This window comes from Microcaecilia unicolor, chromosome 3 (genome assembly GCF_901765095.1).
Source record: "Microcaecilia unicolor chromosome 3, aMicUni1.1, whole genome shotgun sequence".
NCBI lineage: Eukaryota > Metazoa > Chordata > Amphibia > Gymnophiona > Siphonopidae > Microcaecilia > Microcaecilia unicolor.
In genome coordinates this window covers 135,879,386-135,902,053 of record NC_044033.1, presented here as the reverse complement: position 1 = coordinate 135,902,053, position 22,668 = coordinate 135,879,386, and the positions used below count along the sequence as shown (strand labels likewise).

At 38.7% G+C, this 22,668-nt stretch overlaps 1 protein-coding gene across 1 annotated transcript in view; it reads left to right on the top strand.

The window, feature by feature from the left end:
* Positions 1-22,668, top strand: part of FMN2 (formin 2) — a 434,815-nt gene that overhangs the window by 386,244 nt on the left and 25,903 nt on the right. The window contains exon 17 of the mRNA XM_030196386.1: positions 8,925-9,074. Within this exon, the coding sequence (XP_030052246.1) occupies positions 8,925-9,074 (150 nt within the window). The remainder of the gene's footprint in view (positions 1-8,924; positions 9,075-22,668) is intronic.

The window sequence follows — 22,668 nt, the reverse complement described above, 5'->3', positions numbered from 1 at the left end:
GTCTATAAGTCAATTTATTCTGCTACTTTTTTTTTACCAAGGTACTAAGTGGAGGAATTCCTTGCTGAACTACCTTAGATCCCAGCATGATTACTTAGTTTTTTGCAGGTTTTTGACATCTTTCCTTTTTAAAAAAATTTCTGCTACTTGATTCTGATGCCTACTTTTTCCCCTCCCCTCATCCATTATAGCTGTGTTTATGATTTTCTTTTATTAATATGTGTTGGGTTATGGATTTATTTAAAATTTAATATTTTGTAATGTTTCCTTGTAGCTTGTTAGCCACATTGAACTCAATACTGTTTGGGGAAAAAGTGGGATATAGATGTCATTCATAAATAAATAAACTGACACTTTATTGGCTATAAGTACTAATAATTGGCCTTAATGAGCACTAATTAGCAAACAATTATATTTACATGCGTAACTGATTTATGCCTCTATTCGGTAAACTGAGAGGCCAATATCCAGCCTCTGGGAGGCAGGCCAGCTAAGTGCTGCGATTGGCACTGAGCCCGGATATTCAATGTCGAGCTGTTTCCAGTGACCAGCATTGAATATCTGGTTTGGGGGAGGAGGCTTAAACTTAACCGGCCAAGTTAATATTCAGCGCTGGTTGGTTAAATTTATGGCAGCCAAAGATAGCCCTGCTATTCAGGTGGACTGATTTGGCCGCTAAACTTAGCTGGTAAGGCACTGAAAATTTGTGGCTAGCCAGTTATTCACTAAGGGCTAGATTCTATAAATGACGCCTAAAAAGTCAGTGCCGAAATGAAAAAAAGCCCAAGCATATTCTATAAAGGATGCCTTTATTTAGGCGTACTTTATAGAATAAGTCTAAATTTCTGTGTTTATAGAATACACTTAGCGCCTATTGATGCGACTAAATTTATTCACGGCCATTTATGCCATGTTTTACTTGGTGTAAATGTCAACGCCTAAGCTACGCACGGACTGGGTGTATTGTATAACAACATACATAGAAGAAATGCCCATGACCCACCCATGGTGGAAAACGAACAGAGCAGATCGTTTAACAGGCAAAAAATAATTTATTAATGGAAAACAAATTACACAATATGTATACACACAAACAGCCCGACACAGGCCGTGTTTCGCCCAACAGGGCTGCTTCAGGGGCTACACAACACACTTTTACTGTAAAGTGTGATGAATATATATTGAATGTGCTGGTGTTAAATATAAAGAAGTTCACTTTGATTTGGAAAAAAACAGCTGGATCAGGGATGCCGAAAACCAGAATGCTGACTCCGAGTCAATCCAACAGTCACAGCATTTAGCACGTCCTAGTCATTAGCGTGCACTGAACATGCTAACACGCCCTTAGCGCTGCTTAGTAAACAGGGCCCTTAGTTGTGTGCGTAAATTCTAATTATTTCCAATAATTGCTTGTGGCAGTTAGCACTGATTGGCTTGTTAACTAATTGAGTTAGTCATATTCTGTAATTGAGTGCATATTTGCACACATAAGTCACACTATGTAGAATCTGGGAGGAAACGCTGATTTTCAGTGGACATAACCGGCTCTCTTGTGTTGAATATTAGTGTTTAGCTGGCCAAGTGCTTTTTAACCAACCAGGCAGGTAAATAGCTTTGAATATTAGGGGGTGAGTGCCTAGTTGCAACTTCAAAGGGGGGCATGGCCGGTCAAGGGAGTGCCAAGCATTTGGGTGTGATGATATAGGATACTGTCATTTACATACCTAATCGTCAATACTTAAGCGCTAGCGTTTACACCAGCCTTTGAGCAGGCGTAGATGCTCATGCCTAAAATTAGGCCCAAAACTGTGGTCTTATGCTGGTATTCTATAACGAGAGTTCCGCATGGAATTGCTATTCGAGAATTGCTGTTTGGCGCGTAACAGTAGCTGACCTTTATTAATTTTACTTTATGCACTTATGCAATTGCTCAATTTTAAAAATCCTATTTCTAAGTTTAAAAGAAGAAAAGCTTTTTCATGTTGGAATAAGAGGTATAAAATTACATCCCACATGCCTGGAGACACTATTATTTGTGTGCCTGTTCTGTGGCTTCGTACACCTTTACTGATAAACCCCATTTTCCTTTGTTATTTTTCTGTTCTATTTTCCCTAACCTTTGATGGCAACCCAAGCAGCTTCTATTCCTTTGTCAGCTGCAAGAGGTGAAGGGCTTTATCTGAGGAGATTGTTCAGCATTCTTCCTAGCCAGCAGGGCCTACCACTGTAGTGGTAGTGAGGGTTGTTGAGGAGGGGTGGGGGCAGGAGGAGAAAATTCCCCAGGGCCCAGCCTCCACAGGGGGGCCTGACACCCGCCTGGCACTGGCACTAGCATGGCTCTCTTGCTCCTGTGCACCGCAGAGCAGAGTTATCGCTTCCACCTCCTGTGTGAAGTACTTTCTCTTTGAACATGGCAGAAAGAAGGACCTGTGTAGCACAGCAGAGTGGAGCAGATGAGGATACAAGTAAGCAGGCCCGGAAGGGTGGAGTGTGGGCCTGGAGGGGGGAGGCTTGTGCCCCGGGCCCAGGGGCATTTGCCCCAGTCCCGGCCTTGTCTCTCGTCAGCTCTGGTGGCAGTCATTATCTTTTCTCTCCTTCTGTTTGAATACACTTTTGCCTGAGTCTTGCTAGTTCCTTTGAACAGTAGACTCAAAAACCTTTTGCATTATTGCTGTACCTAGAATCATGATGTTGGATTCTTTTGTGTTACCTTATGTGGAAATAAAAGAATGTATGTACTTTATAGAAGAAATTGAATTTGTCCATAAGTTAGAAGCTCTTCTGTCATCAGAAGAATACTGCTAAGATTAAGCAAGCTTATTTTATCAGAGGGAAGATAGATAATGTGATGTTTTGGTCTGGTTATGATTTATTAGAACCTTGTGATAATTTATTGGATTTTGAATCCTGTTGACAGAAGAAGAGTATTGGAATATTACATCAAATTGTCCCTGTTTGTAGTAGAGTTAAACGATTTCGTACTTCAAGTTCAGATAAATGGTATGATAGTTATTAGAATTCAAACCTCATTGTCGATGTTTGGAAAGACGATGACGCAAGGATGGATTAATTGTGACACGTAATAAATAGAGTTCAGTAGTACATTCTTACAAATTGGCATTCAAGAAGAGAAAGATATATTATTCTAGGTTAATTGGGGATGATATTACCAATGTGAAAGATATGTTTAGACTGGTACATGATCTGACAGATATGAGTAATTGTTTAGTCTATTTACGGAAGGATATGCCTTCTGCTGATCGGTTGGCTCTTTTTTTTATTTTTTTTTGTTCAGCGTTGTTGCATTTTAGACAATCTTTGGCAGTATCTCCAAATTTTCTTTTAGAAGATTTTTTGCCATTGAACTCAGATACAATACTAATGGATAGAGTTTGGTCAACATTTTCCTCTTTAGATGGGAAATTACTTGATAGACTTTATAAGAAATATGCTAGATCATACTGTAGGTTAGACAACTGTCCACCATCCGTGGTGTTACCTGTTCCTGTAAAATTTAAACAACTTTTTAGTTGGATAGAAGATAGTCTTTCTTTAGGTAGATTTCCATCAATTAGGAGATATAATTATCACACCAATTGTGAAAAATGTTAGGGCTAGTTACAAATTACAGGCCAATTGCATCGATACCGCTTTTTGTGAAATTAATGGAAGGGGCAGTTGCTGTACAATTGTCAAGTTTCTTGGAACAGCATAATATCCTTCATTTTTCACAGTTGGGGTTTCAGTACAGAGACTGTAATAGGTGCTTTACTTGATTCAGTTAGATTATGGCTTAGTGAGGGGAAAAAAGTATTACTCCTCCAATTTGACCTATCAAATGCTTTTGACTTAATCAATTTTAATATTCTTCTACAGATTTTGGATTCTGTTGGGATCTCTGGTTCAGTTAGGTCTTGGTTTCATGGTTTTTTATTCTGTAGGAGTTAGAATGTCAGCAGATTTGTCAGATAGTTGGAGCAATGTGTGTGGGGTCCCACAGGGATCTCCTTTGTCTCCCCTGTTTAATTTATATATTCATTCACAGAGGTTTGTATCGTTAGGGTTTATATCTTTGTTATGCAGATGACATAACTACTGTTCTTCCAGTTCAAGGTAATGTTACTACAGAATAGACTACCTTGCAGTTGCTATTTCATACTGTAGAGAATTGGATGACAGCTCATAGATTAAAATTGAATACTGAAAAAACAAAGTTGTTAATTATTACTGGTTCCAGGGGACAGATAGAACCCAATATAGTCATCAATCACTAGATTTATTTCTTTGTCTCCTCTGTGAGAATCTTAGGGTGTTATTAGATTTTATGGGTTACCTGGAGCTAAAAGTTAATAAGGTAATTCAGAAAACATTTATTCTTATGCATAAACTATGTTGTATTCGTTAACATTTTAAGTAATATCAATTTCCATTATTGGTCCAGTTACTGCTGCTGAGCTCTTTAGATTGTTGCAGTTTAATATATTTGGGTTGTTCTCAGGTGACTGATTTTTTTTTCCTTGAAACGTTCTGATCATTTGTTCGATTATTCTAAAGTTCATTGGTTGCCAGTGACTGCGAGGGTTTTATTTAAATTTTCATGTTTAATGTACAAAGTCTGCTATGGTTTAGCTCTTTTTTTTATTTAAGATGTTTTACCTTATCTAAAATAATTTGTGTTTCTCGGTTATATAACCTTTTACCCTTTCCATCTATGAAGGGTAAAATACGAAAGAGGTGTATAAATTCTTTGCTTTCTTACCAGGCTGCTCAAATAGGCAAGGAAATTTCTGCTTTGATAGTTCAGGCATCAAGCTATGTGCCTTTTAGACATTTGCCTAAAACATATTTGTTTCAGAATTATGGAAGGAAATGAATGTATTAGTTTTAATTGATAACGCTATGCTGTAGTTCCTAGTTTATCCATTCTTTCCGTATGTAATCCGCATAGAACTGTGAGGTATTGCGAGCTATAAAAACAAAGTGTTATATCATAAGTAATATAGCTATCTCTAGTTGATGAGACCTCATCCTGTGTCTAAATCTTAACTCTGAAAGGACATAGACAGATTGGAGCTGGTCCAGAAAGGAGCAACTTAAAAAATAGTATGAGTTGTCCAGCTAAAGCTATATGAGATGATGCTTAAGAGCCTGAATGTGTACTGCAGGACAGGCTGGGGGGGGGAGGTATAAGACAGAGGCATTCAGTATTAATAATGTATGGGTGTTAAACCTTTTCAATGGATAGCCTGGTAAATATCAGGGTATTTTTTGTTTCTCAGATAAGATGCTATCCTGGAGCAGATGACAGAGGCTAAAGTAGTTACAGACTTCAAGGAATGCACAGGATAAACACAGATGATTCTCAGTTGCAAAAAGTGAAGAAATAATAGAAATATAACCTAGTGACAGTGCAAACAGTGAGAATTGTTCAGGGACCTTATTTTTCTTGATTGCTTTATTTTTTGATTAAATTTCTATTGTTTTAGGTGTTTGATGTATTTAAATGATGCAACTGCATTAAATTTATTTATTTTGTTCATCTTTTTATTGCAATGTACATCATACAGAGATGCGTTCAGGCAATTAACCTTACTAAATACATACTGAAATTGGTATAGCAGACCACTACTCCCTGAAAGATGGGATGGGATCAGTACAACTGTTTGGTGATCATGAGGGGAGGGTTCAGAATACAACAAAAGTTAATTTGGGTCTCTGATCCATCCTGTATCTTCAAGCAAGCCAGTAAGTGAGCTGTGGAGAGAAAATGAAATTGTATATAATTTATCATCAGCAGGGGGTATGCATGAGATAGGTTCAGTTGATACTAATCTTAATGTAGAAAGGGGGATCCTAACCCTGGCAGGTATCATTCTGATTGACCAAGGAGGCAGCAACATTGCAGCCTCCAAGGTAATCGGACTCTTAGTAAAACTTAGGAAGGGTTTAGATAACAGCTTTATTCATCGAGTTAAGATGAGCTGGTTAGGTCTTCTCTCAAGGACTATATGGTGGAAACAAAATGATGTGCAAAATCAAAAAGAAATTGGATATATTGGAAGATATCAGAATTTTGAATCTGCCTGGCCAGCAGCAGAGATACTGAGTTTAAACAAAAAAGGGCAGGAGTGACCAATCTGTGGCTCACCAGTTACAATTGGTTCTTTGACATATAATCTGTGGCTCTAGATCTCTTGACTTCATGGCAACTGGTCAGGACTTTGAAAGACAAGAGGAGAGGATGGATCCAAGGAGCCCACATAGGGAACAGTGGGAGCAGAGGACAAAAAAAAAAACCCCTTTTCTCTTAGTGCAGCCTGGTTGCAACAGGGGCTATAGAAGGCAGCAGGCCTCTTCCTTCCCACTACAAACCTAGCAGCACTAGAGGACATGCAGGAGGGGAGAGGCTGAAGCTAACAATACAGTAGAGAAAAACCACTTTAGACCCCTGTTTGAGCTACTTCCATCTTGACCATTACTCATTTCTTTTGCTACTTTGTGTGGAGGTCTCTTAACTGCTTTATTATATGTGTAGATGTTTCAGGGATGTGTTTTGTAGAACTACCTGTAAATAACTCTGTGTATTGGTACCATATTTAATATAAAACACGTGGAGAAAGGGTAAAACAACCAGAGTGCGTATCTGTTCTATTTAAAGCATTTCTAAACTGCCTCTCCAGACTTGGAGACTGTCTAAAGTCCATACAGTTAAACATAAAAATGCATTACACCCAACATTCACTAGATAAAACTACACACATGACAAAACAGCATAAAAGCACAAAGACCCATCATATCAGGAATACATCTACATTCCTTTACACACACATTATGGAAATAGGATGTGACAGAGCTCTCTTGGTTTCCAAAAGAAGTTAAAGGAATGACTAAGTTCAACAAGTAAACCATTCCTCCAGACAGGAAAATTCACAGAAAATAGCCTTGATCCTTGGTCTTCATTCCCAGTCTTCAAGAGGCACCAACAATTAATCAGGTTTTCAAGATAGCCTTAATGAATATGCATGAAAGAGATCAGCATGCGAGTGAGTAAAGATGACGGCCATAGCTCTTATCCAGGCACGTTTCACAATTCTACGTGACGGAATAGATCGTAATACAGCTTGTATAGACCACAGCTGATGTCCAGGTACTAATCCAATTTCTGTTATAAATACATTGGCCCCATGACATCTTAACATGAAAAATGTCTTCCTTTCTCTGTACATAGAATGTGGATGAGTTCTTCCTTGAGGATTACAATAGCTTTTCTAGTATCTTTTTCTTGCAGTTCTGAGAAACATTACATTAAAATAATGGTTAGGTCAAATCTGAATGTGGAATACCTCGCCTTTTTCTTAACCCTGATGCTTAAAGAGTCCAGTCTAAGCAAGCATATGCTGCTTCTGCTTAAAGTACTGGTATAACAGCTAGAGTTTGCTCTTAATGACCCTACAAATAAATACATTACATTGCATTTTTAGTGAAAGTCAATTGAGAAACAGTTTTTGGTTTTTGATGGAAACATTACAGAATTTAGCCAATAATGTTTTTGTTCCCTGGCTAATGTTGGCATGGGTGTGTTAAAACAGCAAACAATCTTGACTGAAAATAGGTTCTTAAGCTACCGAAGCAGTAATTATTTATATTTGTATATACACTTCTTCCAAAATCAACCAGTGGCAGTACGCCACTTCCTGATAACCAGTCTCTAGAGAATGAGTCGCTTTGAAATGTGTGAGGAAGTGGTATATATATGCTGTATGCTTAGAGCAGATTATAAGAAAGTTCACTTCAGCAGAAAATAAAACAGGATCATGAACAAGCCATTTTATGGTAATCTGCAAAAGGTTCATAGAGGCTGGGATGCATCTTATGTCAGTAGGAGAATGGAAGCAATATTGCTGTTCACTTTCAATCACCATTTGGAAAGCTAGCATAGTAATAGACATTGACTTTACCAAGTTATAAAAGAATCTGTACTAAAATGGATTGGAACTTGTGTCTTAGAACCTTACTTGACTTGTACTTCAGTGTTGTAACCATCAGACCACGTGGTCTTCCTGTATAGACATGTACTCTATGCATGAACGGTTACATATTTATAAAATGTCCATTGTTAGTGGCTCTCCATGATAGTTTGAGAGAACCTCTCAGCAGTGTGCTTATTAGTTATGTCTATAGTGCAGGTCTAGGACTAGAATCAGTGAATGGTGCTCAAAAAATGGGTGTCAAATCCACGTAGAGCGCTATTCTATAAATGGCACCCTGAGTTGCGTGCATTTATAGAATAGCACTTAGACTATTTCCCTGCCAAACTTTGGGTGCAAGGGTTTACACCAGCTAAAACCTGGTGTAAATTCTGCCTCAGAGTTAGGCATGGATCCCTAGTATTCAGTAATACTGCTCAAATCTTTAGTGAAGGCCCCTGCCACTCCCATGGCCATGCTATAAGGTTTGTATGCGGATCTTCATAGAATAGCATGCAGCAAGACACGCAAGCAAATCCAAATTGTCAATTAATGCCAATAATTGATAGCACCCAAGTATTGGCGTTAATTGACTCAGCCAATTTAGTTATGTACAGCATCTCAGGATAGCACACAATTTTGTGTGTAAATTTGGGCGCCATTTATAGAATCTGAGGGCTATTGTATGAATTCAGGGCTATGGTATAGTATATACTTAGAATCAAATAATGTTATGAAATAATGAATGCAACCATTATTATTTAATGTCAATTTTATATTGTCATTTGTATATGTAAAGTGTTTGATTCTATCATAGAAGTATCCTTAGGATGATGGTGATTTTTTTTTCTTCAATGCTTTCCTCAGTAAAATTTTAATCATGAACAGAATGTATTTTTCTCCCTTGGATGCAAGTGGTGGATTTTGTTCAATAAACTCCTTTTCTGTCTTTGACAGCTTTTTGGAAATATCAACGTACTTCTCTATGAAGCCAAAAATTGGAGAGAAAGAAGTATCACCAAATGCATTTTTTTCAGTCTGGCATGAGTTCAGCTCTGACTTTAAGGAGTTCTGGAAGAAGGAAAATAAGTTAATATTGCAAGAAAGGTAAGTGTCTTCTTTTGTAGAATAGTTTGGAACCATTAAGAATGCATGCTTGGGTACTGTTTGATGAATGGCTCCATAGATTTTTCAAATACTGTTTTCCTGAGACATGAATAAAGCTCTTAATGTATCTTGATTTTTTTGTTGTCATTAGCATTCCAAGCACTTTTCCTATAGCTGACCCTGTGTACAAGAAATGTGTAGACACAATAAAACTTAAAGCAGCATGAATTTTTCCATTCACGTATAATGTTGAATCAAGTAATGGTGAAACCTGATTTATGCTAAGAGATTTTAGGGTAGCGTTCAGTAACTGAGTGAAATTTGTCTTTGGATCCTATTATAAATAGTTTTGGGAGGTGATGAGAATATTAATGAAATCTAGGCACAGGGTTTATTTGTGGTGGTACTTAGTTATGTCTTGTTTTGTGATGTACCTTTCCAAAGGTAACAGATTTTTCTCAATGGGCCATTTAAGCAAGTAAGACTGACATTGATCTAATTTAGATATCCTCCATAGGATACTTCACAAACTATTAGCTACTAGAAATCTCAATGTATGAGACACATGAAGAATCTGATGTCAGATAAGGTCCCATAAGACCAATTTAATCAGTCCAGTATCATTCTTTCTGCATTGCCATAGTCACTGATTGTTTTTTGGCTACCACTCACTTCTTACAACCAGGGCTGCTTTTCACCAGTGGGCAAAGAGAGCAGCTTCCTGGGGACCCAGCCACCCAGTTACACATTGGCAAATAAAGCACTGACTCTGGTATTTCTCTCTCCATCGCCCCCTATTCCTTCCTCCCCCTCCCTGTGGTCCTCCATATTTCTTTTCCATCACTGGCAACAATTCAGACAGTCTGCCTTCTGCCAGCATTGGGGCCTTTCCTCTATTGTGTCTGCTTACTCAAAAACAAGAAGTTGTGTCATAGGAAGTGGAATACACCGGAGGAAAGGTCCTGACGCTGGCAGAAGGCAGCCTGTCTGAATTGCTGCTGCTGCTTTCAGCAATGGGAAAGAAATATGGAGGATCACAGGGATGGGAGAGATGCTGGAACCATGAGGGGGAGCAGAGAGAGAGAGAGAGAAACTGGATTGGAGAAGGGAAAGAGAAGGGGAGAGATTCCAGACCCGGAAGGGGGGGGGCATGGGAAGAATGTAAGAGAGGAGATTCTGAGCATGGAGAGACCATAGGGACAAGGATGCAGAGTGAGTGGTAGGCTGGGAGGGGATAGGGACAGTGAAATACAGAGGGCAATACTGGAGATGGGGTCACAGAGGGGTAATGCTATAAAGTGGGGGAGATGGGGATACTGAAATGGCAGATGCTGAACATGGGGGGGGGGGGGGGGATAGGGACAGAGACATAGAAGAAAGATGCTGGGCAGGATAAATGGGTATGCAGAGGAAAGATGGATGGTGGGCACTGAGATAGCAGAAATTTCAAAGGCGCAGGAAAATAAATGGAGAAAAGCAGAAGAAACACTCTGGGACCAAAGTGAATGGAAAAATAAAATACTTAAACAACAAAGGTAGAAAAATGTACTTTATTTTGAAGTTATTAATTGGAATGTCAGCTTTCAGAAATGCACATCTGATATCTTGCATTTCCCTTTTTATTCCTCTGTTTTCTGTATATGAAGTCTGATTCTTGAGTTTCCAGTTTAATTTTTTGCCTTCATATCTCTGTTAATGATCTGCTCTGTCTCTCTTCATATTTGAAGAAGGTCTCTGTGTTTTGTGCATGTGAACAAGGTACAGTATTCTGCTAAAACGTATTTTCTATGTAGAGATCTGTAGCAGTCCAGTCTCTTTTTAACTAGCTGGTGTATTGGAGTTTTAGGGTCTGGTGTAATGTTTACAGTGTATTTACAGTGCTGCTTTTTCACTAATAAGGTTGTTGCTATTTGAGTCCAGGAGTTAGTACTATTACGATACAAGGTTCTGAGTGCTTTTGCATAAGTTTGTGTATAGTGTTTTGCAGTGGAAGGATTATGTGTTGACCTTACTTTAGGGGTTTTCAACCCAGTCCTCAGGACACACCTAGTCAGTCAAGTTTTCAGGATACCCACAATAAGTATGCATGAGATAAATTTGCCCGTGCTACCTCCATTCCATGCAAATTTATCTCATGCATATTTGAGATAAGTGATTTGGACATATATGGTGTATTATACTTCTGTTATTTTCAGTTATTGTGAAGACTTTTGGCATGCTTAGAAAGATTGGTCTGTCTGGTCATTTTTTACTACCTTTCTTAAGGGTGTAGTGCCTAGGACGCTATGATCCTGTGCAGGTTGTACATGCTGTTCTGTTTGGAACTTATTTATCAGCCAGATTTTAAACTTAGCCATCAGCGGGAAAGTTTATTTTAAACGGTTTCAATCGGATGACCCCTGAGGCAGGCATTTTGGCACCGAAACGTGGCCCGTGTTGAGTCAGTAGTGCAAGTTTTATACACAGGATATATGACGTATCAATAAAAATATTTTGTCCTGCTTGTGAAGGCCTCTGGTACTTCTTTTTTCGTTGTAGTGGACATGTGCCATTTATACATTTTTTTTCTTCTATAATTCTTTTGACACACATACACGACTTTGTAGAAAGTGAGGTATCCGATGATGGTGAACTTCCATTGATGAAGGTTCTGTGTTAATCATTCGAAACTATATTTATCATACTGCTACCAGGGCATTGAAGGCCTATGAGCCACAGCTCTTTATGAAAATTTCACACTGAGTACCTCATATTTACACAAAAATATTTCTTTTTCAGCCCTTTTATTGTATTTTACCTAACAAAGGTTTATGTTTATTTTATATCAGGGTTCTTTGTTATTGGGTTTTTGTGAATAAAACATATGGGGACAGACATAAAGATCTTTATACATTGGAGGCAAGGTGGGAGGAGGGAGACTCAGTAGAGATTTTTAATGCGCCCATGGCTGAAATGCACTAGAAGTGGGCCTCTTTCAGTTGAAAGGAAGACTCTGCAATGAAGGATCATGAAAATGGAAGAGGATAGAATCAAGAGAAATCTAAGGAAATAGTATGATGGATGCATGGAACATTCTTCTATGCGAAGATACAAAAGTTCATGGTATTTTTCAATTGGTTGAACTCTCATAATCTCTAGCTATTAAATTTGAAAATAAATATGATTGCCTGCAGATTACGTTTGTGGATGTTAAAATGACTAAAACATTGAATAATTTTAGTATTAAATTTTTAAAGGCAACAGATAGTAGTAGTACTACTAATAATAATTGTGCTGCCCCCATATTCATGGGGGCAGAGGGCATTATTGTGTATAATTAATAGGAATATTATTTGTATAGACAGCACTGTTTGTTGGGGTTTCCACTCCCCCCTTTCTACAGTTGCAGTGTCCTGTGATTGGCTTCTTGTATGCGTCTTTCTATTGGTTGTTAGCTCTGAGCTAAGGCCAGCCCTCTATCTTTGCCCCCACAGGCTGGGTGTGAGAGGCTCAGTCTATGTCTTGTATGCCGTGTGCTAGCAGCTTTTGTGAGAGCTAACCTTTCTTGGTTCCACTGTGGTTCCATCAAGGTTTTTTTTCTCTCTCCTCGAGATACTCACTCTCACAGAGCTCTCTCTCTCCTATAGGCTCTTTCCTTAGAGTCCCTTCCTAAAGACACTGTTTACTTAAGCCGTGTTGTAGGCACGCTAACTTTTTAGCGTGTGCTAAAAATTAGCGTAGGCTAATGATAGACACCCTGTGGGTGTCTCTAGCATTAGCACGTGCCAATTCCCTGCCCCTTGCGCTAGAAAATAATTTCTATTTTCTGGCAAGGGATTGACAGGCTAATCACAGCAATACCACATCCAGCTTAAGTCCACAAACTGGGGAATCTAATAGCACACAGTAGAAATTTAATAACTCTTTGAAGAATTTGTCCTCAGAAAAAGAATCTCCTCAATCAGATATTCCTTCATGGTCAAATCTGATCTAGTTATTCTCAGAGCAGAGAACAACCTGTCAACACAAACTTGGGTCAATGGCAAAACAGTTAACCCCAGAGCAACATGCCTAATAATTTCAGGATATAAAGGAATGTCTTTTTGCACTGTTTTAATGAATGATCAAAGTTTTCATCTTTTTAGTGCAAGTGAGAAACTAAGTTGAAATTTTTTCAATGTGTTCATTGTTTTGAGAAATCCTTTTCTATTGCAGGTACACTTTGTACGCTCTTTCAGATCCAGATATTTATGAAAATCAAATTCATTCTCAATTGATTTTAGTACTGCAATGTCTGCCTCAACTTCTTCTGCCTGACATTCTTATAATTCCATTCATCCTATGACCTCTCACAGAGCACCTTTCCCTTTAGTCAGCTGTTCATCATCCAGAAGAATCGTGTGCATTAGGACTACATAAATAGCTGCCAAAAGAATCTTATTTTCTAACCCTCTCAATATTCAACCGGGAGCAGGCGGCACTTTTGCTGCTGCCACCAGCGTTAAACCCAATTACACAGGATGGCTGCTACTGTAATGCATTAAAGATAGCACCCCCCCCCCCCCCCCCCAATATTTTCAATTCTTACACTATGGGAAGATTATTTTTCTGTCACTGATCTCAAATTAAGAGATCAAGAATTATATCAGAAGTTGTGCAAGCGGGACTATCCTGTTAGTAAAAAAGAGAAAAGTTAAGGGATTTGATATACAGGTTTTCAGTGATTACAATCAAAGTGGTTTAAATATTATTTTTGTACCTGGGGCAATGGAGGGTTAAGTGACTTGCCCAGAGTCACAAGGAGCTGTAGTGCTAATTCAACCTGGTTCCCCTGGTTCTTAGCCTGCTGCATGAACCATTAGGCTGCTCCTCCATCTCATTTATTTTATAATTTGTAATTTATGTAATCCATTATATACTTTCATTAAGGAAAAAGGATGGCATATAAATGTTTTAAGTTCAGGCACTGTAGGTATTTTTCTGTCCCCTGAGGGGCGTGCCTTAATTTAACTCTCCTTGAACTGCAATGATGCTTTATTCAATGATTGTGATTTATTGTTACAGCAGATTCAACGAGAGGATCAATTCATTTGTGATGTGATAATCTCCTTATACTTACAAAATGAAATCTATTTAAAAAAAAAGTATAGGCCAATATTTTCTGGCCATTCTTGTTTTTCCAAAACACAACTGACAGTGACATACAGTCCCAACAAAAATCTGAAAGAACTGCATTTTCCAGCTGAATTAATGTCATCTAATATTTTGACAAAAGCTGCTGACCACTTCTTCAAGACGGACCTAAAGACTATTTGTGGCTGCCTTCCTGGAGCCTGTTAGTCTTCTTTCTTTGTAAACTCTGAATGTAAGTTTTGACCATACAGCCTTTTATTTCTAGCTTTGTGTGTCTGGCCCCCCATCCTATTAAAATTTGTATTTTCTCTCTCCTTTCCTTCTTCCTAATCTTAGTCTGACCGATTACACTACCTTACTTTTAAATCTGTAAGCTTCCCAGATGACTTGTTCGATGGGTGGAATAGAAAATTCTGAATAAATTTGAAACTTGATGTCATGAAGGCCACAAACAATTGTTCAAGCTGGTTTTCCATCTTACAGATTATGTTCTACCAAAAATTGAGACCCTTCATGCTTCTTTTCCACCTTCACCCACATTCTTTTCCAATAATAGTTCCCCACCATCTCCCCCAGGCTCAGTTCCTCCTAGTCTCCTACCCTCCACAAACGCTGGACAGATGCCCCCTATTGGAACAAGATGGTCAGACTTTAATTTACCCACCTTAACATCCTTCACTAAAGTTTGATTCCGCCAGGAAAACCACATGCCCCCTTGTCCTTATTCTAGCTGCCTGGTTTGAAGTCTCCAACCATGGTCGTCTTCTGCTTGCTCTCAACATGGTTAAGAGCCTTTCATTAGGTCTGGTGCCTACACCTTAGAAAATTGCGATAATTCGCCCTGTTCTTAAGAAGACCTCCTTTGATGCTTATGCCGCATGTAACTACAGACCTGTTTCCAAAATCTCTTTTCTTGCTAAGCTTACTGAATGGGTAATATTTCCACAACTTCTTCAATATACCAAAACCATCAAATCTCCTGCACCCCACCCAATTAGGTTTCTATCTAGGCTACTCTACCGAAACAATATTTGCCTCATTGCTTAATGATATTCACTCCACATTTTATCACAAGGATGCAGTTCTATTGGTATCTTTTGACCTTTCTCCAGCCTTATGATCTTGCCAGTTATTCTTGTCTCTGGGTGTCTCTGGTTTACTCTGAGCGCACTTGTACTGTTGTTATCTAATCCTTAGAATCACCCCATCCCCCCCCCCCACACACACACACATACACAGTCCTTTCCCTTTGGGGTTCCCCAAGGCTCAGATCTCTTGCCTTTACTTTTTAACATCTTTCTCAGCCCGCTGGCCACCCTCATTCAGGAATCTAATATCTGCTGCTATATCTGTTCAGATGACATTCTTCTGATGTCAACTCTTAATCCCAATGCACCAGTTCTCTATATTCTATAGTCCTGTTTGGATTCAGTCAGTTGATTACTTTGAATCACTTGAAGCTTAACCCCTCCAAATCCCTAGCCCTTTGGACCACACGCCACTCTTTGTATCCCTCTATTTATCCTACCCTCCAGGGTTCCCCGTTACAATTGGTGGCGTCCCATAAATATTTAGATGTCATTTTGGATACAAAGCTTTCATTCAGTTCTCAGGTTTCCTCTGTTGCCAGATCCTGCTTCCTTTCATTATGCATCATTCATTCATTGGGTCCATACCTTGGTGATAAATCTTATACCACACTTCTTTATGCTCTTGTATTGTCCAAACTGGATTATTGCAACATCATTTGTTCCAATTTTCCATCCACTCTTTTGAAAAAATTCCAATCTGTTCAAAACATCTCTAGTCATCTTCTGACTCATGCAAACTGCTTTGAGCAAGTTACTCCTCTCCTGAAGCAACACCACTGGCTTTCAATTCCTTTTAGGATCAAGCAGAAGATACTGACCTTGACACATAAGATCTTACATTCTGAAGTCCCATCATATCTTTCCTCTCTCATCTCACAAAGAATGAAAAGGAGACTGGTGAGTGTAGAACGTAAACTGTGCATTTTTGTGTAATATTCAGGCCTTGATATCTGACTGAACTATCTAGGCCCATACATACTGTAGGAGTGAAGCCTCTCTAAAACAGGCACAGCCTCAGAAGCTGAATCCAGTTAAATCCACTCCTTGAAATGTTCAGGTGTGAGCTAATGGTACAGGAGTACTGTAGAAACACAGTTGACCCACTCCAGTGCCATTACAGGACTAGGTCCAATGGGGAAACCTACCAAGGCTGAGCAGTGCTTTTGGAGGTAGTTCCATAAAATGGGAGTGCCCCTTTCACTGTGGTGTATCCTGGGAGAATGGTACCTACCTTTTCTATTGAGCAGCATTTTGCTTTATACACCTCTGTTTTGGATTCTTGCTCTTTTTTTTGTTACTTCATCTTTTTAAAGATTGCATGATTCAATTAGATCTAAAAGAGCAAGTTCTGATTCAGACTTTTGAAAAGACCCTGAAGCAGGCAGTTAACCGAAACACAGTGCTATGTCAGGTCCTTTTAAGAATAAAGTCTTTTTTTCATCTACGTCGTTATTGTGTTTTTCCTTGGAAGAGCTGTTTTGGCTACACTACTTTTCCTTTTGATCCTTACACTCATAGTGTTTCCTGGTCCTCTACTTTCGTAGTTTTCTTAGAATGTCACCTACAACATATATCTGACTCTAATCATATTCAGATTTAAGTTAAGCACCCACATACAACTGTGATCAGAAAAACATTAAAATTCTTATCACATGAAAAGCAATAATGGTACTCTAGATATAGCAGGGCTGCTGCAGGTAGGACAGAAAGTAAGGTAGACTGACCATAGGGGAATGTCTCATTTAGATTGAAAGATGCAGCCGGCTATCGGGCTGTGCATTCTGTCAATTCCAGAAATTTAATTCATGTGAAAGAGAGTACCATACACACACTTCTCATTCGCCCATACTCTTGTACTGCAAGTAGCCCATCCCCATGCACACACATAAATGCATCCCACCTAGTCACACATCCAAGTTACTACCAATGCCTGGGGTGCACAATGTCTGTGCTTGAGGTCCCCAGCCCAGTTTGGTTTTCAGGATTTTCCCAATGACAATGGACGCAGTGCATGCAAATAGATCTCCTGAAAATGTGACTGGGTTGTGGACCTTGAGGATAGACATCGAGCACTCCTGACCTATGCAATACCACACCCATAGATATATATACACTTTATCTACCCACCCACTCAGTGATATGCACCTATTAGCAGTGTATCAGGGATTTATTGTTCAGCTTATTTAGCCGTGACTCTTGTTATAAAGGGTAGATCAATGGTTGCAAACTTATCCTTGTGATCATGAAACCAGTTGGGTTTTCATGACACCCATACTGAATATTGATGTTAAAGTTTACTAGATCTGCATGCAGTTTTTGGAAATTTCTTATGCTTGTTTCCTTGTGGATATCTGAAAAACCTGGACTGATTGTGGAAACTTGAAGACACAAGTTGGGAATCACTGTATTACAGCTCAGAGCTGTGAATCTCAGACACTCAGAGCTCACATACTGCATCTATGTCCTCTGATCAGTATGACCTTCAATAAGCCGTGCTCAGCTTAGATCAATTACATTTTGTAGATGACCTTAAATATTTATTTAGTCTGAACTTCTTGTGTTGATAACGTCAATTCTTTAAGGGATTTTCAGAAATTAAGAAAAATATCTTAGTTATTATAAGACATTTTAAAGACAAGGTCAATTACAGAATCTCAGCTCATTCTTCCATGCTAAAACTATTGACAGGTATGATTCAAATTGACTTTTTCTTTGCTTATTTGAATATATTCCACCATTCACAATGTATTGTAAGCCACACTGAACCCGCAAATAGGTGGGAAAATGTGGGATACAAATGCAATAAATAAATAAATAAATATTCCTTACAAAATATTAACATTGCCATATTGTGGCTGTCATACGAAGATTAACAACTCTGCATGATCAGTTCAATGCCTCTGCTCGTTGTGATTATTCTTTGTTTTCCTCTGTTCGCTATTAGGTCCATGAATCTATCCTTTCTAATATTATAAAGGTTAAGCTGACATCTGATGTGTCGCACTGGACTTTCTGTCTTGATGAAAGAGGGGCGTTCTAGGCAACATGTCTACACAGCTCATTGATCTTTCACTAAACCATGTCTCCCAAAAGAGTCCTCTAGTGCATGATTTAAAGCTTGCTTTTGAGCACTTTATTTGAGATGCTGGGTCCCTGTGCTCTGCCCACAGGAACAACACCTTCAATAACAGTCATTGCTCCTTATGAGAGAACGCTGTGCTAGGAGATTTAAGGTTTTATTCTGTTGTGTGTGAAATATATTGTTCCCCTTAATATGAGCCAGCAAGTCAGACCTGAGACTGGGAGGTTGGAGAAAGAGGGAGCATTACTTTTACTATAATTGGAAATGCAACAAAGTACCATAGTGCTGTAGCTTAGATGTAATACAGTGAAGAAAGTCAATTTCTAGTGCATGGATAGGTACATATGGTGGACACTACACCTATACATGTGTACTAGAAATATAATTTTCTTAACTGCTTTGGCTTAGTCAATATCCATTATGGAAGCTCTCCTTTTTTACTTGATTCACATTTTAGTAAGCAGCTTCATGGATGTGTTAATAAATTAGTGGTCATTTACCAACAGTGTAGCAAAGCAGTCATTTGCATTATTATTATTAGGCCACTGCAAACACCTGCCTATCTGATGCTGAATTGCACTCCGATAGCAGCTAAAAAGAGAGCAGCAGCTAAGGTTGTACATTATTTACAAGGTCTACAGTGGGTTAAAGTATTTTTATGCATATAGAGCCAAATTCTGTATATGGCATCAAAAATGTAGGTGCACTGCATTGGCATTCCTCGGCCGGGTACCACTTGGGACGGATCGCCGCTGTGCAGCATCCCCCCGGATGTAGCGTTTACCGTCCCCCTGTTGCATCACCTCCAAACATTCCCCTCCTCTGGGTGTACTGCTCTTACCTCCTAGGATGCTGGGAGCATCCACAAGGCTGTCTGCTCCGCCAGCTCCCTCTACCCCGGAACAGGAAGTAACATCAGAGGGAGCAGGGAACCGGTGGAGCACAGCCATGCGGCTGCTCCCTGCACACCCCCCCCCCCCCCCCCCCCCGCAACATGCACCCGGGTCAGACCGCTCCCACTGCCCCGCCCTCGGTACGCTGCTGGCGAACTGGAATAACATACCTAGCGCTATTCTATAAATAGCATCTGTAGTTCATAAAATAGTGCATAGGCTGAAAACCTGGTGTAAATGCCTATGCTTAAACGTACACACATTCCCCGAATTCTGTAACAAAGTATATAAAATGTGATTGACATTCTCGACACACCCACACTCCTCCAAAGGCTGCACCCCCTTCTCAGCTATGCACAATGGAATTTACATGCGCCTCTTTTTCAAATATGCCTAAAAAGAAGCGCATGTAAATTAAAATTATTGCCAATTAAGGATGACAATTTATCTGCTAACTGGCTCATTACTCAATCGAATAGTGTGTGTAATTTATACTTTCTGAATTGTAGCCTACCCTACGGTTATGTATAAGCCACATTGAGCCTACAACTAGTGGGAAAATGTGGGGTATAAATATATTAAATAATAAATAAATTTAACGTGCACTATTCACCATGTCATATATAGAATCCAGGGCATAATCCACCCATGGATATGACCAGCACAAATTGTAAATCTTTGTGAAAATAAACAAGTACAATGCATCCAGGCATGTGTCGCACACTATACCAGTTTATATTTCTAAGAAATGCTAATTGCCAGTGCTCCCAAATTCATATGGAAAAATCTCCTAAATAATAAATCATTTAAACTTCAAAGTCTATCCGCTCATATACTCAAACCTTATGTAAACCAATGTTCTCAATACTCAAGGGGATATAACATTCAGAACATTGGTATACATAAGGTTTATTGAGTATATGACAATAACCACTCACAAAAATGTTTTTCTAGGATCCATATCTTGGATACTTGATTTATAATTCTTCAAAGTCAGTCTGTCATATTTCTCTTTACGTTAGGGCTCTGGTTTGTATTTTATTATTGTAACCCCTACCAGAGGGATAATTGGGAATTATATTGAGCTGTTTGAATTGCCAAACTAACACATTTGTTTTTAAGGGATTATCTTTTTAAGCTCTTGCAGGAATTACTCCACAAAGCCTGAAAAGAAAAAAAATAACATGAAAACGTCTTAACATGCACTAATTTCAAAATTAGCATATTTCTTTTTAATAAAAATACACCAGCATAGCACACCCATGCACATAGAACACAGCAGGTATGCATGGTTTGTAAAAATGCATATCAGATGTGCATTATATGTGTGAAAATGCAGTACCTTTCATTGATAAACATTTGTCATTTTTTAAAGATGTAATTATTCCATACCTGAGGATGAAATTTTGCAGCTGATATCCCTCTATCTTGTTATAAGTCACAGACACCACTTCTGGCACCTTTTGGCTCACTGGATCACAAATCTGAATCACTATACTTATCAGTAAACAGGAGATATGACTGTTCAAACTCTGCAACTGTGTTACCCCGTAAGTACAGAATATAATAAGTTGCTGTTCTTAACTGCATTGAACTAAATATGGAAGAAGTATCCCCCCCCCCCCCCCCCCCCACACACACCTTTCACTTCATGCAAAACCATGAGTGAAAGTGAAGGTCGCGCGGAACATCTCAAGCTCCACCCAGAGATGATGTCATGGTATGGTGTCGCAGCAAACAAGGAGTAGGATGATCTGGCACTTTCACACACCAAGGGAGACTTATACTCAATCAAAAATCTTTATTAAAGAACATAAAAACAACTCGACACAGCTGCCATGTTTCGGCGCCAATGCGCCTGCTTCAGGAGTCAACAAGCCATATGAAGTCATGCACAAATTTGTAACAATTGTATGCAAATAAATAAAGTATAGAAAAATTATAAGTATATAAAAATAAGCATACTTTTACAACAAACTAATAAAAAACATTAAAATAATATTAAAAGATATAAGATGTCCAGAAAAATTATAAAACATAAGTGTAAACATTACATAGTTTCTTTAAGGCTATTTATTGAAATCCAGCGTGTGCTCTGGATTACTGACCTGTTGCTTCAAAGGTCTATTAAGAAAGCAAAATGTTCTTTCAAGGGTAATGTTAAAATGTTTCAATCCTATAAAAGAAAACAATGTGAAAATGTTCATTCAATTAAAAGGAAGCAATTAGAAAATGTTCATTCTATTACAAAAAGCGGAAGGATAAAGGAGGGAGTGGAAGCACCGTGTTTGAAATGTTGACATATATTTTTTGCATATTTAATTTATATTATCTAACAAAAAAGGTAAAAGATTTAAAAAGTGTTTTAAACACTTCTCATACAGAAGGCGATAAAATACAGATATACATTAAAAATATGACATTACAAAATCGGAGATATCGTAGAATCAATGATTAGAACACATGGCTTTAAAGAAAGGGAGACTATAACAGAACTCATGCCGAATCAAATATACACTGTACTAGAGAAAGGGAGTAACTTTAGAGGACAAATCTCACATATTGTCACGAAAGAGGCATACAATCTGTGGCCCAATCTTTCAACAATAAGATTGCATGTGCAGGGGAAGGCGTCTGCTGGACATTCTCAGTCCGTTTCTACTTTCAGCGAGGCAACTTTGAGTTAGTACACAGTGTTTCATGATAATGTGTACGTGTAGCGCACATTTTTTATATCTAGGGATACATGTAGTCCACCAACAGAATACGAAATCAACAATATCCTTGTCTCTGGTATCATAAAATGTAACTACAACAAAAAAACCAGGACTGTAGCCACCAGAAATACTAATTGTCTCTCAGTGTCACAACTTGCAAAAAATGACATATATATAAGTACTACTATCGTGTGGGGGGGGGGGGGGGGGGGAATGTTTTTGAAAGCCTGGCCAATAATAATTAGTAGTCATGTGCTGGAAGGAATAGTACTGTTGGACTTATTCCTGTGCCAGCAGATCACCAACCTCTTGGGGATCCTGTGCACAAGCAATTCTCTTTTATGGTTTCCCACAGAATTAGAATTAAAAAGCAACCAAAACTATTAGGAGTAAGATCTACAAATTGTAGCAGTGCAGTCCTTATAACAACCCTACACCTTTGGGTCATGTTGTATTTCTGCTTAGCTGACATTTGATATGATGCTTAGGGGCTGATTTCAAATCATAAAGCTACACTGCTACATAGGACATAAAGCGTTCATGTGCCCATGACTAACTCAAAATAATACTTCACATTGGTGTTATGTATTGGTCTGATGCTAATGTGTGAAGTTTTGTTGAGAGTAAATGCTGGCTTTGTCTTTTCTAAATATTATTGAACAGAACCAGCATCCTGCTTCTTCCTTGTCTTTAAACTGT